The sequence below is a fragment of the Pleurotus ostreatus genome (assembly GCF_014466165.1).
Source record: "Pleurotus ostreatus strain PC9 chromosome Unknown scaffold_5, whole genome shotgun sequence".
NCBI lineage: Eukaryota > Fungi > Basidiomycota > Agaricomycetes > Agaricales > Pleurotaceae > Pleurotus > Pleurotus ostreatus.
In genome coordinates, this window is record NW_023503160.1 from 1,527,971 (window position 1) to 1,540,875 (window position 12,905).

General features: G+C 51.1%; 8 protein-coding genes across 8 annotated transcripts; 3 read left to right on the top strand and 5 right to left on the bottom strand.

The window, feature by feature from the left end:
• Window positions 1-224: 224 nt before the first annotated feature.
• Window positions 225-1,102, bottom strand: PC9H_007532 (uncharacterized protein; the record flags this gene model as incomplete). Its single annotated transcript, XM_036777063.1, has 6 exons — window positions 225-257; window positions 311-521; window positions 574-636; window positions 699-825; window positions 876-971; window positions 1,021-1,102. 6 exons carry the CDS (start codon window positions 1,100-1,102, stop codon window positions 225-227), a joined length of 612 nt encoding a protein of 203 aa, XP_036630683.1.
• A 428-nt stretch (window positions 1,103-1,530) lies between these two features.
• Window positions 1,531-2,218, bottom strand: TIM17 (translocase of the inner membrane; the record flags this gene model as incomplete). Its single annotated transcript, XM_036777064.1, has 5 exons — window positions 1,531-1,562; window positions 1,612-1,734; window positions 1,787-1,973; window positions 2,032-2,131; window positions 2,187-2,218. 5 exons carry the CDS (start codon window positions 2,216-2,218, stop codon window positions 1,531-1,533), a joined length of 474 nt encoding a protein of 157 aa, XP_036630684.1.
• Window positions 2,219-2,414: 196 nt separating this feature from the next.
• Window positions 2,415-4,730, top strand: PC9H_007534 (uncharacterized protein; the record flags this gene model as incomplete). Its single annotated transcript, XM_036777065.1, has 3 exons — window positions 2,415-2,817; window positions 3,107-3,693; window positions 3,741-4,730. 3 exons carry the CDS (start codon window positions 2,415-2,417, stop codon window positions 4,728-4,730), a joined length of 1,980 nt encoding a protein of 659 aa, XP_036630685.1.
• Window positions 4,731-4,849: 119 nt separating this feature from the next.
• PC9H_007535 (uncharacterized protein) lies at window positions 4,850-5,426 on the bottom strand (the record flags this gene model as incomplete). Its single annotated transcript, XM_036777066.1, has 4 exons — window positions 4,850-4,948; window positions 5,001-5,164; window positions 5,223-5,315; window positions 5,366-5,426. 4 exons carry the CDS (start codon window positions 5,424-5,426, stop codon window positions 4,850-4,852), a joined length of 417 nt encoding a protein of 138 aa, XP_036630686.1.
• Window positions 5,427-5,634: 208 nt separating this feature from the next.
• PC9H_007536 (uncharacterized protein) lies at window positions 5,635-7,512 on the top strand (the record flags this gene model as incomplete). Its single annotated transcript, XM_036777067.1, has 10 exons — window positions 5,635-5,831; window positions 5,885-6,129; window positions 6,189-6,265; window positions 6,324-6,440; window positions 6,492-6,548; window positions 6,598-6,679; window positions 6,724-6,852; window positions 6,905-7,001; window positions 7,055-7,280; window positions 7,339-7,512. The coding sequence occupies 10 exons, from the start codon at window positions 5,635-5,637 to the stop codon at window positions 7,510-7,512; spliced, it is 1,401 nt and encodes a 466-aa protein (XP_036630687.1).
• Window positions 7,513-7,543: 31 nt separating this feature from the next.
• PC9H_007537 (uncharacterized protein) lies at window positions 7,544-9,646 on the bottom strand (the record flags this gene model as incomplete). Its single annotated transcript, XM_036777068.1, has 13 exons — window positions 7,544-7,746; window positions 7,811-7,842; window positions 7,893-8,034; window positions 8,091-8,274; window positions 8,332-8,368; window positions 8,439-8,586; window positions 8,634-8,712; window positions 8,769-8,833; window positions 8,886-8,994; window positions 9,045-9,152; window positions 9,204-9,328; window positions 9,383-9,443; window positions 9,494-9,646. 13 exons carry the CDS (start codon window positions 9,644-9,646, stop codon window positions 7,544-7,546), a joined length of 1,446 nt encoding a protein of 481 aa, XP_036630688.1.
• A 303-nt stretch (window positions 9,647-9,949) lies between these two features.
• On the top strand, window positions 9,950-10,945 carry PC9H_007538 (uncharacterized protein; the record flags this gene model as incomplete). The annotated part of the gene is made up of 2 exons (XM_036777069.1): window positions 9,950-10,159; window positions 10,214-10,945. The coding sequence occupies 2 exons, from the start codon at window positions 9,950-9,952 to the stop codon at window positions 10,943-10,945; spliced, it is 942 nt and encodes a 313-aa protein (XP_036630689.1).
• A 49-nt stretch (window positions 10,946-10,994) lies between these two features.
• PC9H_007539 (uncharacterized protein) lies at window positions 10,995-12,617 on the bottom strand (the record flags this gene model as incomplete). Its single annotated transcript, XM_036777070.1, has 3 exons — window positions 10,995-11,021; window positions 11,109-11,266; window positions 11,321-12,617. 3 exons carry the CDS (start codon window positions 12,615-12,617, stop codon window positions 10,995-10,997), a joined length of 1,482 nt encoding a protein of 493 aa, XP_036630690.1.
• Window positions 12,618-12,905: the final 288 nt, after the last annotated feature.

The window sequence follows — 12,905 nt, forward strand, 5'->3', positions numbered from 1 at the left end:
ACGAATCGCCTATATGCTAGCACTATACTTGTCTTTGGATTCAGAGAGCGTCATGCGAAGTTGTTCAATGACATGGGGTTCGCGAATTCTTGACCCCAGAAACGAAGTCGTTCACACAGATGGTTCCCAGTGGGCGCACTGGAACCGTTAGAGTTGGTGGACGAATCGTTATTCGCGTCTGCAGCCCGAAACAAAGGATTGGCCTCGACATGCGGCTGAGCTATCTACTTGGTGTGTAAACCTTCGGCAAGTTGGATCTGGAAGTTGAACAATCAACTCATGCAACAAGTCGATCAATGAGAATATTCACCTCGTTCTTGCTGATGGTCCTCAATTCACCGGGAACTGAAACATGACCTGTTACAGCACCGACCATTGCCCCAACATTCCGACCAATAGCACCCTTCGTGGCCAGGAAGTATCTGATCTCTTCGGGTGTGACCTTAATTATAGAAACTCGAGGGTCGTTCTCATCACCCTTGTGAATACCATCCTTGAGGTCTCCAAAATAAGCTGCAACACTGGTTGACAAAGCTCAAATAAGCAACATGGACCAAGAAGACGGTAACTCACGTCGATGTCCAGTGTTTCTTCACGGCGTCGCGATCCTGAGTTATTTGGGCCTTGCCCGCGAACCTTAGTACGGGAGATAGGTTCAGCATGATGTTCATAATCGATGGCTGCCTAAGAATACTGACGATGCCCAGCTCGTCGTACTTGTATTGTAGACGCTAACATTGACATTGACATCGTTCTGCAGTTCGTCGAATTTATGAGACGCATTATTGGCGATGAAAACCAGAGTCAACTGTGAGTCTGATTGAGCTAGGAACGAGAAGTCAGCGAACCTCCGCTGTGATGAACAAGCGACCTACGTGTGCACGGAGTCATCGCGCGTGAATGCATCTGCCCATCTGCTGCCCTTGAAGTGAGCATCGCAGAAGACACAGACTTGAGTATTGTGTGAAGATCTGATCCTTCGTTTAGGCACCTGCTCGTTGGCTGACCTAACGAACTCACCTAGAATCTTCTGTTGGGGAGTAATATCATTGTTTTGGGCTTCGGCGGTGTATGGGTCAAGCTTGTCACTGACTGTGGACATGGTGGTTCAGAGCAAAAGAAGGGGGATTTCTGGATGGACGCATATCGCTGGCCTGCCTGCCTTTATACTTCTCAACTGGGGGAGCAACGGTCGAGCTGACGTCGCCTGACGTCAGCGCCTGCAGAATGTCCATAACTTCGAGCTGACTAATACCAATCAATAGCAAGAGCCAGTACCATTACGGGCGCTTGCAACGAAGAGGTGGGATACGTTGTAACGTCCGGTATAATGCCACAGAATCAGAAATTCGATGCAGCCTTGAGTCCCCGTTTCATGGATGTCGCTTGGTGAGGCAGGTTGCTTGTGGATCTCGAGCACTAGCTTGTCGCCTGTACACTTCGGGTGACTGGATTTGTGAGGTATTAAGAATTATCCATGAATATTACAGAATGGGGTGTGAAGCAAACAGGAGTATATGTATAATATATCTATGCTGAACCAGCTGGAGCAGCGGTGGGGACTTTCCAGAGGTCAGTACGATGAGGGGAGGTCGTGTCAGGAAGACCTACTTTGTGGCATCTGTGGTCGTGTTCCTTCACTGAAGACCCGAGATATGAGTACACCAACTCCCTCGAAGACACCAAGCAGCACGCCACAAGCTATGGCTGAAGATAGCATGGATCTGGGTCCACCTGAATAAATGAGTTAGCATGCGCCTCCGGTCCTAGAAGCCTGGTGGCGTACTTCGTGCAGCCAGACAACCGCCAGTCATGAATCCGGATATGATGGCATTCCATGCATCCTCCTTCTGCCGGAAGCCTTTTACGGCACAGTCAAACGTCGAGAACATGCCACCCCATACACCGAAGTTACCACCTATTACTGGGGCGCGTGCTTTCATGGAGGATATCGCACCGACAAAACGTTCTCCCTAGCGTCACAAGGTCAGCAAGAAAGGCGCAAGAGGCTGTATCGTTGTACAAACGCACCCGAGGTGAGTTCCTTGAACCCTTTATGCCATACCAAATGCCACCTCCAACTGCGCCCATAGAAAAAGCCCCTCCGAAGTCACTGAGAATTACCCATGGACTACGGTGACAAGGCGGTGAATATACAAACTTCACCGCAGGCAGAAAGTACTCACCAGGGATCTCTTGTGTGATCGGCGTGAGCCATGAGGGGAATAAATGAAGTAGGAAAGGGGAAACGAGGTTGGAAAACGGAGGTTGAGATGTCTGGAACTGAAGTGTTCCGGTTTGCAAAATTTCGCAGCCGCCCATGATCACGTGCAGTCCATCATGTGACCAACGCGTTGTTTTTGTTATTAATATGGCGGCATTGTCAACTTTGTTCAACTTTATCTCCAACCACAATGAGCGCGTCAAATCCGAAGGGTTCGCTCCCGGCCTCCTACAGATTTAAGGAGGTGTATGTCGATATACCTCCGTCGCCGTATCACACACCCAGGGCGAGCAAACTTTCAATTGGTCCTAGAACGGGTTCGGCGATCATCCCAAGTGTCCGCCTCAAGGAGAACAGCAATTCTATGCGTGCCTCTATGCAGCAGACTCCCGTCTCAAAGCGCAAACTCGATAACGTACCCTCCGTTGAAATATCTATCCCGAGCGCGAAGAGAACCAAGTTGAGCAGCTCGGCAACTAGTTTGGCTTCGTTGCAAAGCATGTTACCTGCGCAAAATCAAGAGAATACGGCGCCAGGAAATGTTAGCTCGGAATTCTACTGCCACCAATGCAACCGCAAATACAATAAAGAAGGTTCGTTGCTGTCTCTCATTTACAACAGGGGAGTTCCGTGACCCAACGTTTGGCGCGATTAGATGCCGTGGACTGCTTTGGCATCACGGCTAAAGGACGATGTATGGCTAAATATTGCAAGAGATGTCTTATTAATCGCTATGGTACGCGTATCTTAGCATCTTCATTAGCTTTGTCTAACAACCTTGTAGGCGAGGATGCTGGTCATCTGAAGATTGCAGAAGCTGGCACTTATAAGTCAGCGCCACTTGATCTCATATATAATACATCCTTACATGTCTGTGAGCAGGTGTCCTCGATGTCGCGGAGTCTGCAACTGCAGCAGGTGTCGCAAGGCACAAGGTCTGGCTCCACTCGGGTGAGTTGTCGCCTGTGGCTTTCGTGCAGCTTATCATAACGCATGGAATTATCAGCAAAATGGCGCCAGTGGGTGTTAACAACGCCTCTACCGCTGTGGGCCATGACCTGAGTGGTAAAGAGAAGCAAATCAAGGCGAAGTCTTCAACTGTTCAAATATCATCTGCTTCTGCGAGTGCATCGAAAGTCGAGAAGTCATCTTCGGTCGTCCGAAAACCAAAGCCGAAAGCTCCACCGAGTCTGAAGTGGAAAGCCGTGCCTACCGATCTAAATTACGAGCAAGCACTACTACGTTTCGAGATTCGCGAATTCGTTCTACGCTTCGGTATTCTCTTCCCCTTCCCTCTGTCCAAGAGTCACATGGAGGAACTGAACGCAGTCGAGGGAAAGTACGGTAGCACTGGAGACGAGGAAGATTACGAGCCTCTGCACGGATGGGTCAGCGAAGGCTGCATCAAGTCCATCATATTAGGCCTACTCGGGTTCCTCGTCGATGATAAACCTGCAGCTGTTGCCAAGGTACACAATTGTTCGTGTCGGCTGAGTGTCGCTGACATTTGTGCCAGGCTATCAAGTTGGCCATGAAGGATATTCGTTCCTGCGGTGCCAATCTAAGCAAGCTCTGGGCAGTCCTCGCTGGGCTTAGAGACGTATTGGGGAGAGACACATTCCCCGACCCTTTACCTGGCCCTGAGGTAAGCGTTCGGATGACGAGGAACACCCACGTCGACGAAGCACGACTTACCAGCGTCGCATTCGCGGCCCAGCTCGTACCCGTGGTGGTTGCACTTCAAGAAGCGACTATGACCAGCTCCAGGATCAGGAAGGAGATAGACGAGGGTGTCCAGTCGAGTAAAGACATGGTGAAAGATGCGCGCGAGCTGTCGAAGAAAGAGGCGGAGCGTTGGGAACAACAGAAGAAAGATATTGCGAGTGCAGCGAAGGGCGGCAAGGAGGCGACGTTGAAGGCTGCACGGCAAGAACACAAGCAACACCTTCAGAAGCTCGACGGTATGACTAAGATCCTATCGCACGCTTATACTCCTCGATCTGGGTATTTGGGGCAGGATGCTGAGGGGAGAACTTACTGGGCTTTGTCCCCTGGCATGCCGGAGCGGGAAGAAGCACTGGCATTCCTTGAGGCTTGCAAAGAGGTGGAAGGCAAGGGGAAGAAGGCGAAAGGGAGAAGGAGTGCGCCGAGCGTCGCCAATGGTGAGGAGCTGGAAGACTGGTCTTGGTTCGTCGCGGTGTGGGGTAGTGAGCCGCGAAATGCTGGTGCAAAGTCCAAGCCCGACGATGAGGAGGATGCTTGGTGGGGTATCTGGGAGCCGGCTGAAATTCGCAAGCTATCGCAGTGGCTCACTAGCAAGTATCGACTCGACGAAGAGGATGAGACCCCTGCTGCCAAAGATAGTTGGTGGGCTCAAGAGGGTCAGAAGACCATCAGAACCAATTCTTTGCCTTCAAAACATGAGCTTGAGTCGCTCGTCAAAGGACTGGACGAGTACGCTACCGTTCTGCAGTGGCGAATAGAGAAAGCTCGCGACGAAGCTTGAAGCTGAAGTCTGGATCTGCATTGAGGAATGGAATTATGGAATGACGTTGATGATTTAGTTTATCCACTTCTTTTGATACCTAGTACATATTTTATTTGCGTAAATAATTGAAGTACTGTCTACCGCGCGACTAGGTTCGCAATGTCATTTGGATTGGAAGGGCGGTCGGTACACTCATTTAGCTGCTCGGCGAGGACCACAGCGAGAATGTGCTTGCACTGTATGCTTTGATATGAAGGAGATAAGAGATGAGTGTGAGGGGGAACATACCATGAAGTATGATTCAGCGAGGAGGACGGTGTACGAGAAGGCGGGGCATGTGCAATAGAAACGGACGTTGGGCGAATGTCCCAAGTCTGGCTGCACCGAATAAGTGACCGAGGAACCGATCACCTGGTAGAAAACGCGCCCCCAGGAAGTAGTGTATTTCATCACTGTTGAGACGAAAATGGGTTTGCGTGAGTTTCAGATAAACTAGTACCATTAACGTACCGTTCTTTCTATCAACGATGTCGAAGGCCGCCAGGACAAGACTTTCGGGGAATAAGACCCTGAGCTGGTGGAAAGTATCATCATGTATAGGCTCTGACTCTCTTAGCCTAAGAATGCCAAATATCTAGTTGGTGTATACTCACCGCCTGGCTTGATGCTTGCAAGAGTCGTGTCAAGAATAGGAATCAAGTCATTGGGTGGCATGGATGTAGTTTTGGTCGAGATTGCCAGGTCTGGACTTGTCGAGAGAAATCTAGAGAGTTGTAGTACGCCGAAGTCGCGGATCAGTCTACAATATGTAGTTTACGCAGCGAATTCCATGACGGGTGGTCTTGAAGAAGGAACGATTGTAACTCCGCGATGTAGATTCATGCTAGCGCCGAACGTGTGGCCCCTGTCTTCAGCTACCACAATGCCCACAAAATATCTTGTTGTATTTGCTCAATCCCACAGCGACTTCCGTATTCCAGAACTCAAGTCCATAGCCGAGCTTCATGGCTTCCCCTTGCATCTACCGGATCCGTGCGATCCGAATCGACCGTTTATGGTGATCGAACTTGATCAAGAGGAACATGCACGTTTGCTGGCGAAACGATGCATTTTGATCAAGTACGAGTCTTACAAAATTCCTGCTCTGATTTGCCTCTGATACACCCTAATAGGTCTATCTCCGAGTTCTATGGACAAGGGGACAATTACGATCAACTACACGCCGCTGTGCGGAAAAACGAGGCGCTCTGGGAGCAGTATAAGCAAGACACCTCGTTCAGGTTCTCCGTCGCCGCGTACAATCATAGCATCACGAAATCTCGGCAGCGAGAGGTTATGGAGAGCTTCGGTTACATGGAATTCTTGGGCAGAATTGATCTGAAGTCGCCAACCATAGTTTTAGGATGTTATGAAGAATGTACGGTCGCTACTTTGAGTCCCTCGGCTCAACGTCCTGCTTACTGATAACCGGAACAGATGGCGACACCAGAGGCAAAGAGTTCTCCAATAAGGTCGTTGATGGACAATTCCGTCAAGTCTACTTCGGAAGGTTGGTATGTTCAGCATATGTGACCCGTTCCAAGCGACTTGTACTAATTGATGCCCGAAAAGATAGAAGAAGGATCAGCGCGCGCCTTGATTTCTAGATTTGATGTCAAGAAACGTGCCTATTTTGGAAATACGAGTATGGAGGCAGAGATATCCCTCCTAATGGCCAATCAATGTCTGGTAATGACTTCAAAGGTTCTGCCCGTAGTTTAAAACTAAGGTTACCTACAGGCTAGACCAGGCTCGCTCGTTTATGATCCATTCATGGGTACAGGAAGCATGGCATATGTTGGTCATCTTGATCTGTCACAAAGCTGTTACTCATGGTTCTCTTCAGCCAACCTCTCACTTCGGTAGTTTCGTTGTTGGATCAGATATCGATGGTCGACAGATGCGTGGAAAGGGTAAGCAACCTACGCGTGGATACATCATCTACCCTAAACTGTTCATTTAGGGAAGCAAGCAGGGGTCCTCAGAGCCGCGGCTCAGTACGGAACGGCGCATCGTATCGTTGATCTACTAACATTTGATGTGACGCGTAACCCCTGGAGATGTGGTGGTTTATTCGACGCGATAGTCACTGATCCACCTTGTTCGTCATTCCAACTGGCCTACCGGAGTGCGAAAACTCACGATCAACTTAGATGGCGTCCGGGCAGGGGCGAAGAGACTGGGTCGAAGGCGTAGCCCAACTCCTAAGCAGCTAGAAGCATACTTAGAACATCAGGCAGCCCCTCGCCCGTAAGCGTGTGACTCCAGATGGTGTAAATCACTTACATAATCTTTCTATAAAGTGCTGATCAACCATATATCCCTCCAACAAAGCCGTACGAGCTGTCCGAGCTTGCCAGAGATCTGGTGGTCCTCGCCCGATATCTATTGAAACCTGAAGGGCGGCTTGTATTCTTCCTCCCAACCGTCAATGACGAGTATGAGGATGTGGACATCTATACCATGCTTTGCGAAGGGATGGAGTTGATCGCGAATTCGTTGCAAGACTTCGGGTCATGGGGGCGACGAGTAAGTGCAAGGCTCATCGCTTACGAGGGTGATCCAAGGCTGATACGACCTCGGATAGTTGGTGACAATCAAGAAAATAACCTCAGATATATACCCCATACCATTTAGCGACAACAGCGGGCAGTCGCAAAGCACAGCGCAGCATGAACCTGCCCACAAGGATTTCCGCGAGAAGTACTTCCAAGGATTCCGAAAGGGATCAACCTCGTTGTATGATGGAGTCGTACAATGATGTCGTCAATCGTCAAGTTAATACAATCTAATCATACAAGCATGCTCAGAGCGTTCATCGAATTTATGTTGATTTCCTGGTTTCTCTCCTCATCTCGCGCCTTGCGCACCATGTCTCCTTTCAGGAATAAAACCAAAAATGAGCTTACGAATATAAAGATTCCGTTGAACATGATCGCCTGATGCATGTTAAGGGGCGGGTTCGCGTCTGGTCCAGCGCGCAAGGCTCCCTGAACTATGAAAGCCCCAGTGGTCAGGAACCGACGCTTAAACATGTCGGTGAATGGGGAAGCACTAACCTAAGATGAACATGACTGCGAACAGGTTACCGCTAGAAACAAGGTAAGTGATAGCGTGGTAGTGCCAGGGTCCCGGACTTACGCAAACCAAAGAATCGCTGAACTGCCATCGGCGTTTCGAGTAAGCTCGCACCCAAGTTCCAAGCTGACCGGAAGAACGCTTATACCACAGATTCCGATTATAGCCATGATTACGAAGAGACCACCAGTATTATGTGGTTTCACTGACAATGTACTCATCAAATCGACGTCTTTTGCACGTAGCTGAACGGGTGCCCACCTGCCCATATGAGCGACAACCATGCTGCTCCGATGATTGGGACCACGATTTTAGCCGTTATAGCTAAATGGTGGGTGAACACGCGGTCGAATAGAGGGGCAGTCGCGATGGCGGCCACAATTCCTGCCAATAGCAAGCATGCACCCATCAGCCCGCTGATGTCTTCCGAGTAACCATATGGCTCCTACGTGGTCCATTTTAGTCAGATATGTACGTACAACTCATTTAGGGCCAGACTAACCATATATTGTCCCGTCAAGATGGCGAACGCGTTGGTGCTGTAATATATAGCATGAAATTGCGCTGATGTCAGTGATGATCTGGCGTCCGAAGGGAATGGATGGTCACCCTGCGACAATGACACCAAACACCAATACTAGAATCGCGAAGTCTGTCCGCTCACGACCCGTCATGTGTTGCTCGGGGGAAACCTCTATACCAATCATGGCACGGATCATTGCCAGCAATGGCGGAGATTTCTTGGAGCCGGAGAAAGCTGGATCGGGTCAGCGAGAGAAGGTGAGTCATCAAATCAAGGCATACTTGGGGGAGTCGGGGGCGCTGCGCCTATTAGAAGTACAAAAGGTATAGCGGCGCTGGTTATGATCGCCAGTACAAGAATCTAGCATAGCACATATAGGTGAAAATGACACAGATGAAAGGTGGAAACTCTCTTACAGACTGTCTCGTGTCTCCAACCAAGGGGCTTAATAGTTGCCCAACAGCGCCGCCAACAGGATTTGCTGGATTAGGATGAGCGAATGTGACAAGAGCTTGTGAATCGCATCCCCTCACATATTGCAACTAGCATGGTGGCAGTAGTTCGACTATTCAGATCGAACCAAGTTTCCGAGTATTTCGGGCCCAATACTTGATAGATGGGCTGAGCTATAGCCGCGAAGAACTGGGGGGTGTTAACACAAATCATACTTGGCAAAACTGAAGGAGATGCACCTGTCCTACTATTAACAAGGCGTACGCTGCATTGCTTGAGAGGGCCTTGCTAGTTCCTGCATAACGGATCCAGGCGGCAAGGAGGAGGGCAATGACGCCGATGTCGCACTGAATAACGCGGTTAGCGTGGAAGCATGATAATGAATTGAGGGGACGTACACATCGACGAATTCCATATCTAGAGACAACGGCCGGAATAAGGACGGCGCTAGGTAGATATACCAATGCGACAATATTGCCCAGCCAGTTAACCTGGTCTAGCGATATTCCAAACTCTGCGGACACTGCACGCTCGTCAGCACTAACCACTCAAGACTATATGTCCTCAAAGTGCGTACTATCATTCGAAATTGGGCCAAACCACGGCCACGCCATTGCAGCGACAATATTCAGAACCACCTAGAGGCTCGTTGTAAGGGGGTACACTGCACACGAGCGATAAGACATACCAGACCCAGTAATCCAGCAAATCGCCTCTTGTATAGCCTATATGGTGCATGCTCAGGGCCAGCCGCTGAAACATTCTCCGGGCTGTCGGGGGTGTGGGTGGGTGAGGATGCAACCTTTTCCTCTACGGACGTGGAGGGGGCTTTCTGATCCATAATTTGCCGTTTGCGGAATGCCCGCTATCTATGCCTCTGGTCGTCCAGGGCCTTATGCTGATATGATGATAGTCGGGGTCCACGCGTGCGCCGTGTACATTTATAACTGGAGTGAAAGAAACAATATGATGGCAACGCTTCGATTTCTGCAAATCCCATTACCATACACATGGACCAGTCTTGTCCCATGATCGCTTCTTGCCTGCTTGGATTGCCGACATAGCTCAAAGTACCAAATGCGACCATGTGCTCTCACACCCCTGAATAGGATTGCAAGCAAGGCAATTCCTCCCCCGAACTACTATGAGTGAATATTGGGTTTCCAAGAAGAAATATTACTGCAAATTCTGCAACATCTATATCGCGGACGACGCACCTTCCAGGCAGCAGCACGAAAATGGCCTTCGGCACAAGGGAAACAAGGAGAGATTCGTGCGGGGATTGTACAAGGCTGGCGAGAAGCGCAAGAAAGATTTGGAGGAGGAGAAGCATGAGATGATACGGGTGGAACAGGTGCGAGTACACGATGCCTCCGTCTCGGGCGTGGTTGTCATTGAGAATGGATAGGCTGCTCGGGCTGCGTTTGCGAACGATATCAGTACGGGACACGCTAGACAGTCAGAGGCTGCGGCAGGGCCTTCTACATCTAAAGACGCCAGCAAACCGCCTCCGAAACCATCCAATCCTTATGCGAACTACTCGACTGCTGCGTCGTTGGGATACACGGACCCAGATGCGGAGAGGCTTGCTGCTGAAGCTGAGCGCCACAGGATGGAAGGCGTGGTAGGGGACTGGGAGTACGTCGCGCCCTCGCAGGACCTGGCGGCGACGGCGTCAAGCATCGTCGAAGCGCCTGAAAAGCGCGAGGCCGAACAGCCTGTGGACGATGAACGACACTTTAAGATTCGCAAGAAGACACTCGATGTCGGCCTGGGGAATATCTACGACCCGGGGCTCATACGCGTCAAAAAGAAGGAAGCGTCCCCTCCTCCGCCGAACCCCTTGCTCGCACCGGCCACTAATCAGGCAACATTGGGTTTGCCTGCAGCAACGAACGTGCCTAAATGGACAAAGGTGCAATGGAAGAAGGCTGGGGATGAAGAAGTTGGATCGAGTCAGGAGCCTCCCGAGGATCACACTGAGCCAGAGCTTCCAAACGAGGAACCGATGAAGACAGAGGAGTCGATAGACACAGTGAAGACGGAGTCGGCGACAAACCTAGTAAAGATAGAAGAATCGACACCAGCACCGCCAACGGGGTTATTCAAGAAACGGAAGCGTCCTGGTATGCGTTCATAGATATGTCGTATATTACTCTAGTATTTGTGTCACTACAATTACAGATGGATCATTGCTTCTGTGCGGGATGTTTCCCCTAGCAAAATAGGTGTTTAGGACGTGCAGAGATCGATGAGATTGTCAGGACTTACTCAGATAAATAGGTAAAGATGGCTTGCCGTACCTCGTGCTCGCGGACGCGAGTCCCCAAGCGGATGGTGAGGCTGGCTTCATTGCTGTCGAGGAAGATCGGGAGGCGTTCTTTGAGTGCATGGAGGGCAGCCTTTACGGTGATCACGCGTTTCAGGTCAAGGGTGGCTGGTTTCGATGGCGGATTGTCCACTGATACGCTGCGTTAGCAAGGAGGGTCGTATCAGCGAGGACAGAAGGACGTACGACGGACGAAGAGATTGTCGGCTTTGAGATGGTACTTAGATGCTTGCTCCTCAGTGGTGCCTATTCTGCTCTTCAAGGCGACGCTCTGTCGTTTCTTGTTAGCGTCTTCGGCGGTTTTACGTTCGGACTTAAGCTTCTTGACGTCGTTATCGAAGCCTTTGGATTGTTGACGGTACCTCTCTGCTGCTTTGAGCATACTTGTGCGATCGTTGGGGACGTCGGAGTCGCTGTCCTCGTCCGACGAAGTCAGCCTCGCATCATTGTCCTCTGCTTTCACTGCTCGCGAGGTGCTCGCTACTGGCGGGTCTTCAGTTATAACAGGCATCGGCGTTGACCTCCGAGGCGGGACTATTTTGTACTCCTCTGGTTGGGGCGCGCCCCCGGCCGGAATGATATCCAGAGGCGACAGAAGATTTGGAGGAAGCGCAGGCTCTGAGTCGGAAGACAGGAGCCCCTGGCTGGTTGGAGGATCTACGTTCACATAGGGCACCATGAGAGGCGGCGGACTGTTTCGTGGTGTGGGACTGGGGCTGGTCGTCTCATCGCGGGAAGTGAAGCCGCCAGGAACATTGCCTGCAATGCCCGTGCGATGTCCAGCTTCGCCAAAGAGGGGCGTTCGCTGCTGGAAGGTGTCGGGAGGGGAGGGTAGATGTGTATCATACGGTGTTGTTGAGTTGCTCGGGTACATGGTAGCACGATGTGTGGTCTCGTTAGAGCTATGCGGCTGAGCAGAGGCGACGGCTCGGACGCTGTCCCAAATATTCTCTCTAGACGTCGCAGACCCACTGGACGCGAGAGTCGACATGTCGCTGGACAACGAAGTGGTGGACGGCGCAGCGAATGTGACCGCCGTCTGCTCCTCGATCATACGTCGACTCGGGGTGGATTCGGGTGGATGGGCGACATCGGTTGAGCGGGGCTGGCGAGCTGGGGGTGCGCGAATGGGCTGGCTCGGTATGACGGGGTTTATCGAGCGCCGCCTGCCTCGCCTCCGTTCACTCGTGGTATCATGCCGGTGGTTGGGACCAAGCAGCTCCGTCACGATCACGCCCAGAACCGTCCACAGCGATGTGACTGCAGTCTTGTAGAAGCTGCGAGAAATGTAGAGGTCGACGAGGAAGAGCAGGGCGTAGATGGCTGTTGTCTCGTGCGAGGCCGTCCGCCCCGTCATTTTCTGGACAGCGTAGCCATCCCACAGCCCTATGAGTGCCCATTCTGCCTTGGGGCTGATGTTTCCGATAGAGTATAGGAAGAAGCGGACTGCGAGGCCTGGTGCGAAAGAGACGAGAGCGTCCATGGAGAATGGGTGGTGGTGGAAGCATGTATGTAGAGGAAGTTAATAAGATAACGTACTCCCAGACCTTTCACTTTGGGAAGGTGGGCCAGTGCAGCGTGTTCGGCCTCGTGGGCTTGGGACGGTGGCTTTCATTTCAGTGAACCTAATGTTTCACAAAAGCAAAATCGTGGATGTGACTTTGGACGCTTTTGTGTCGAGGCGCTTTTGGAATCGAAGGAAGATGTTTGCCCTCGCCGATGGTGATCGTCGCTTCCGAATCCAGGAAACTGCGGCGCAGCGGGCTCGCGA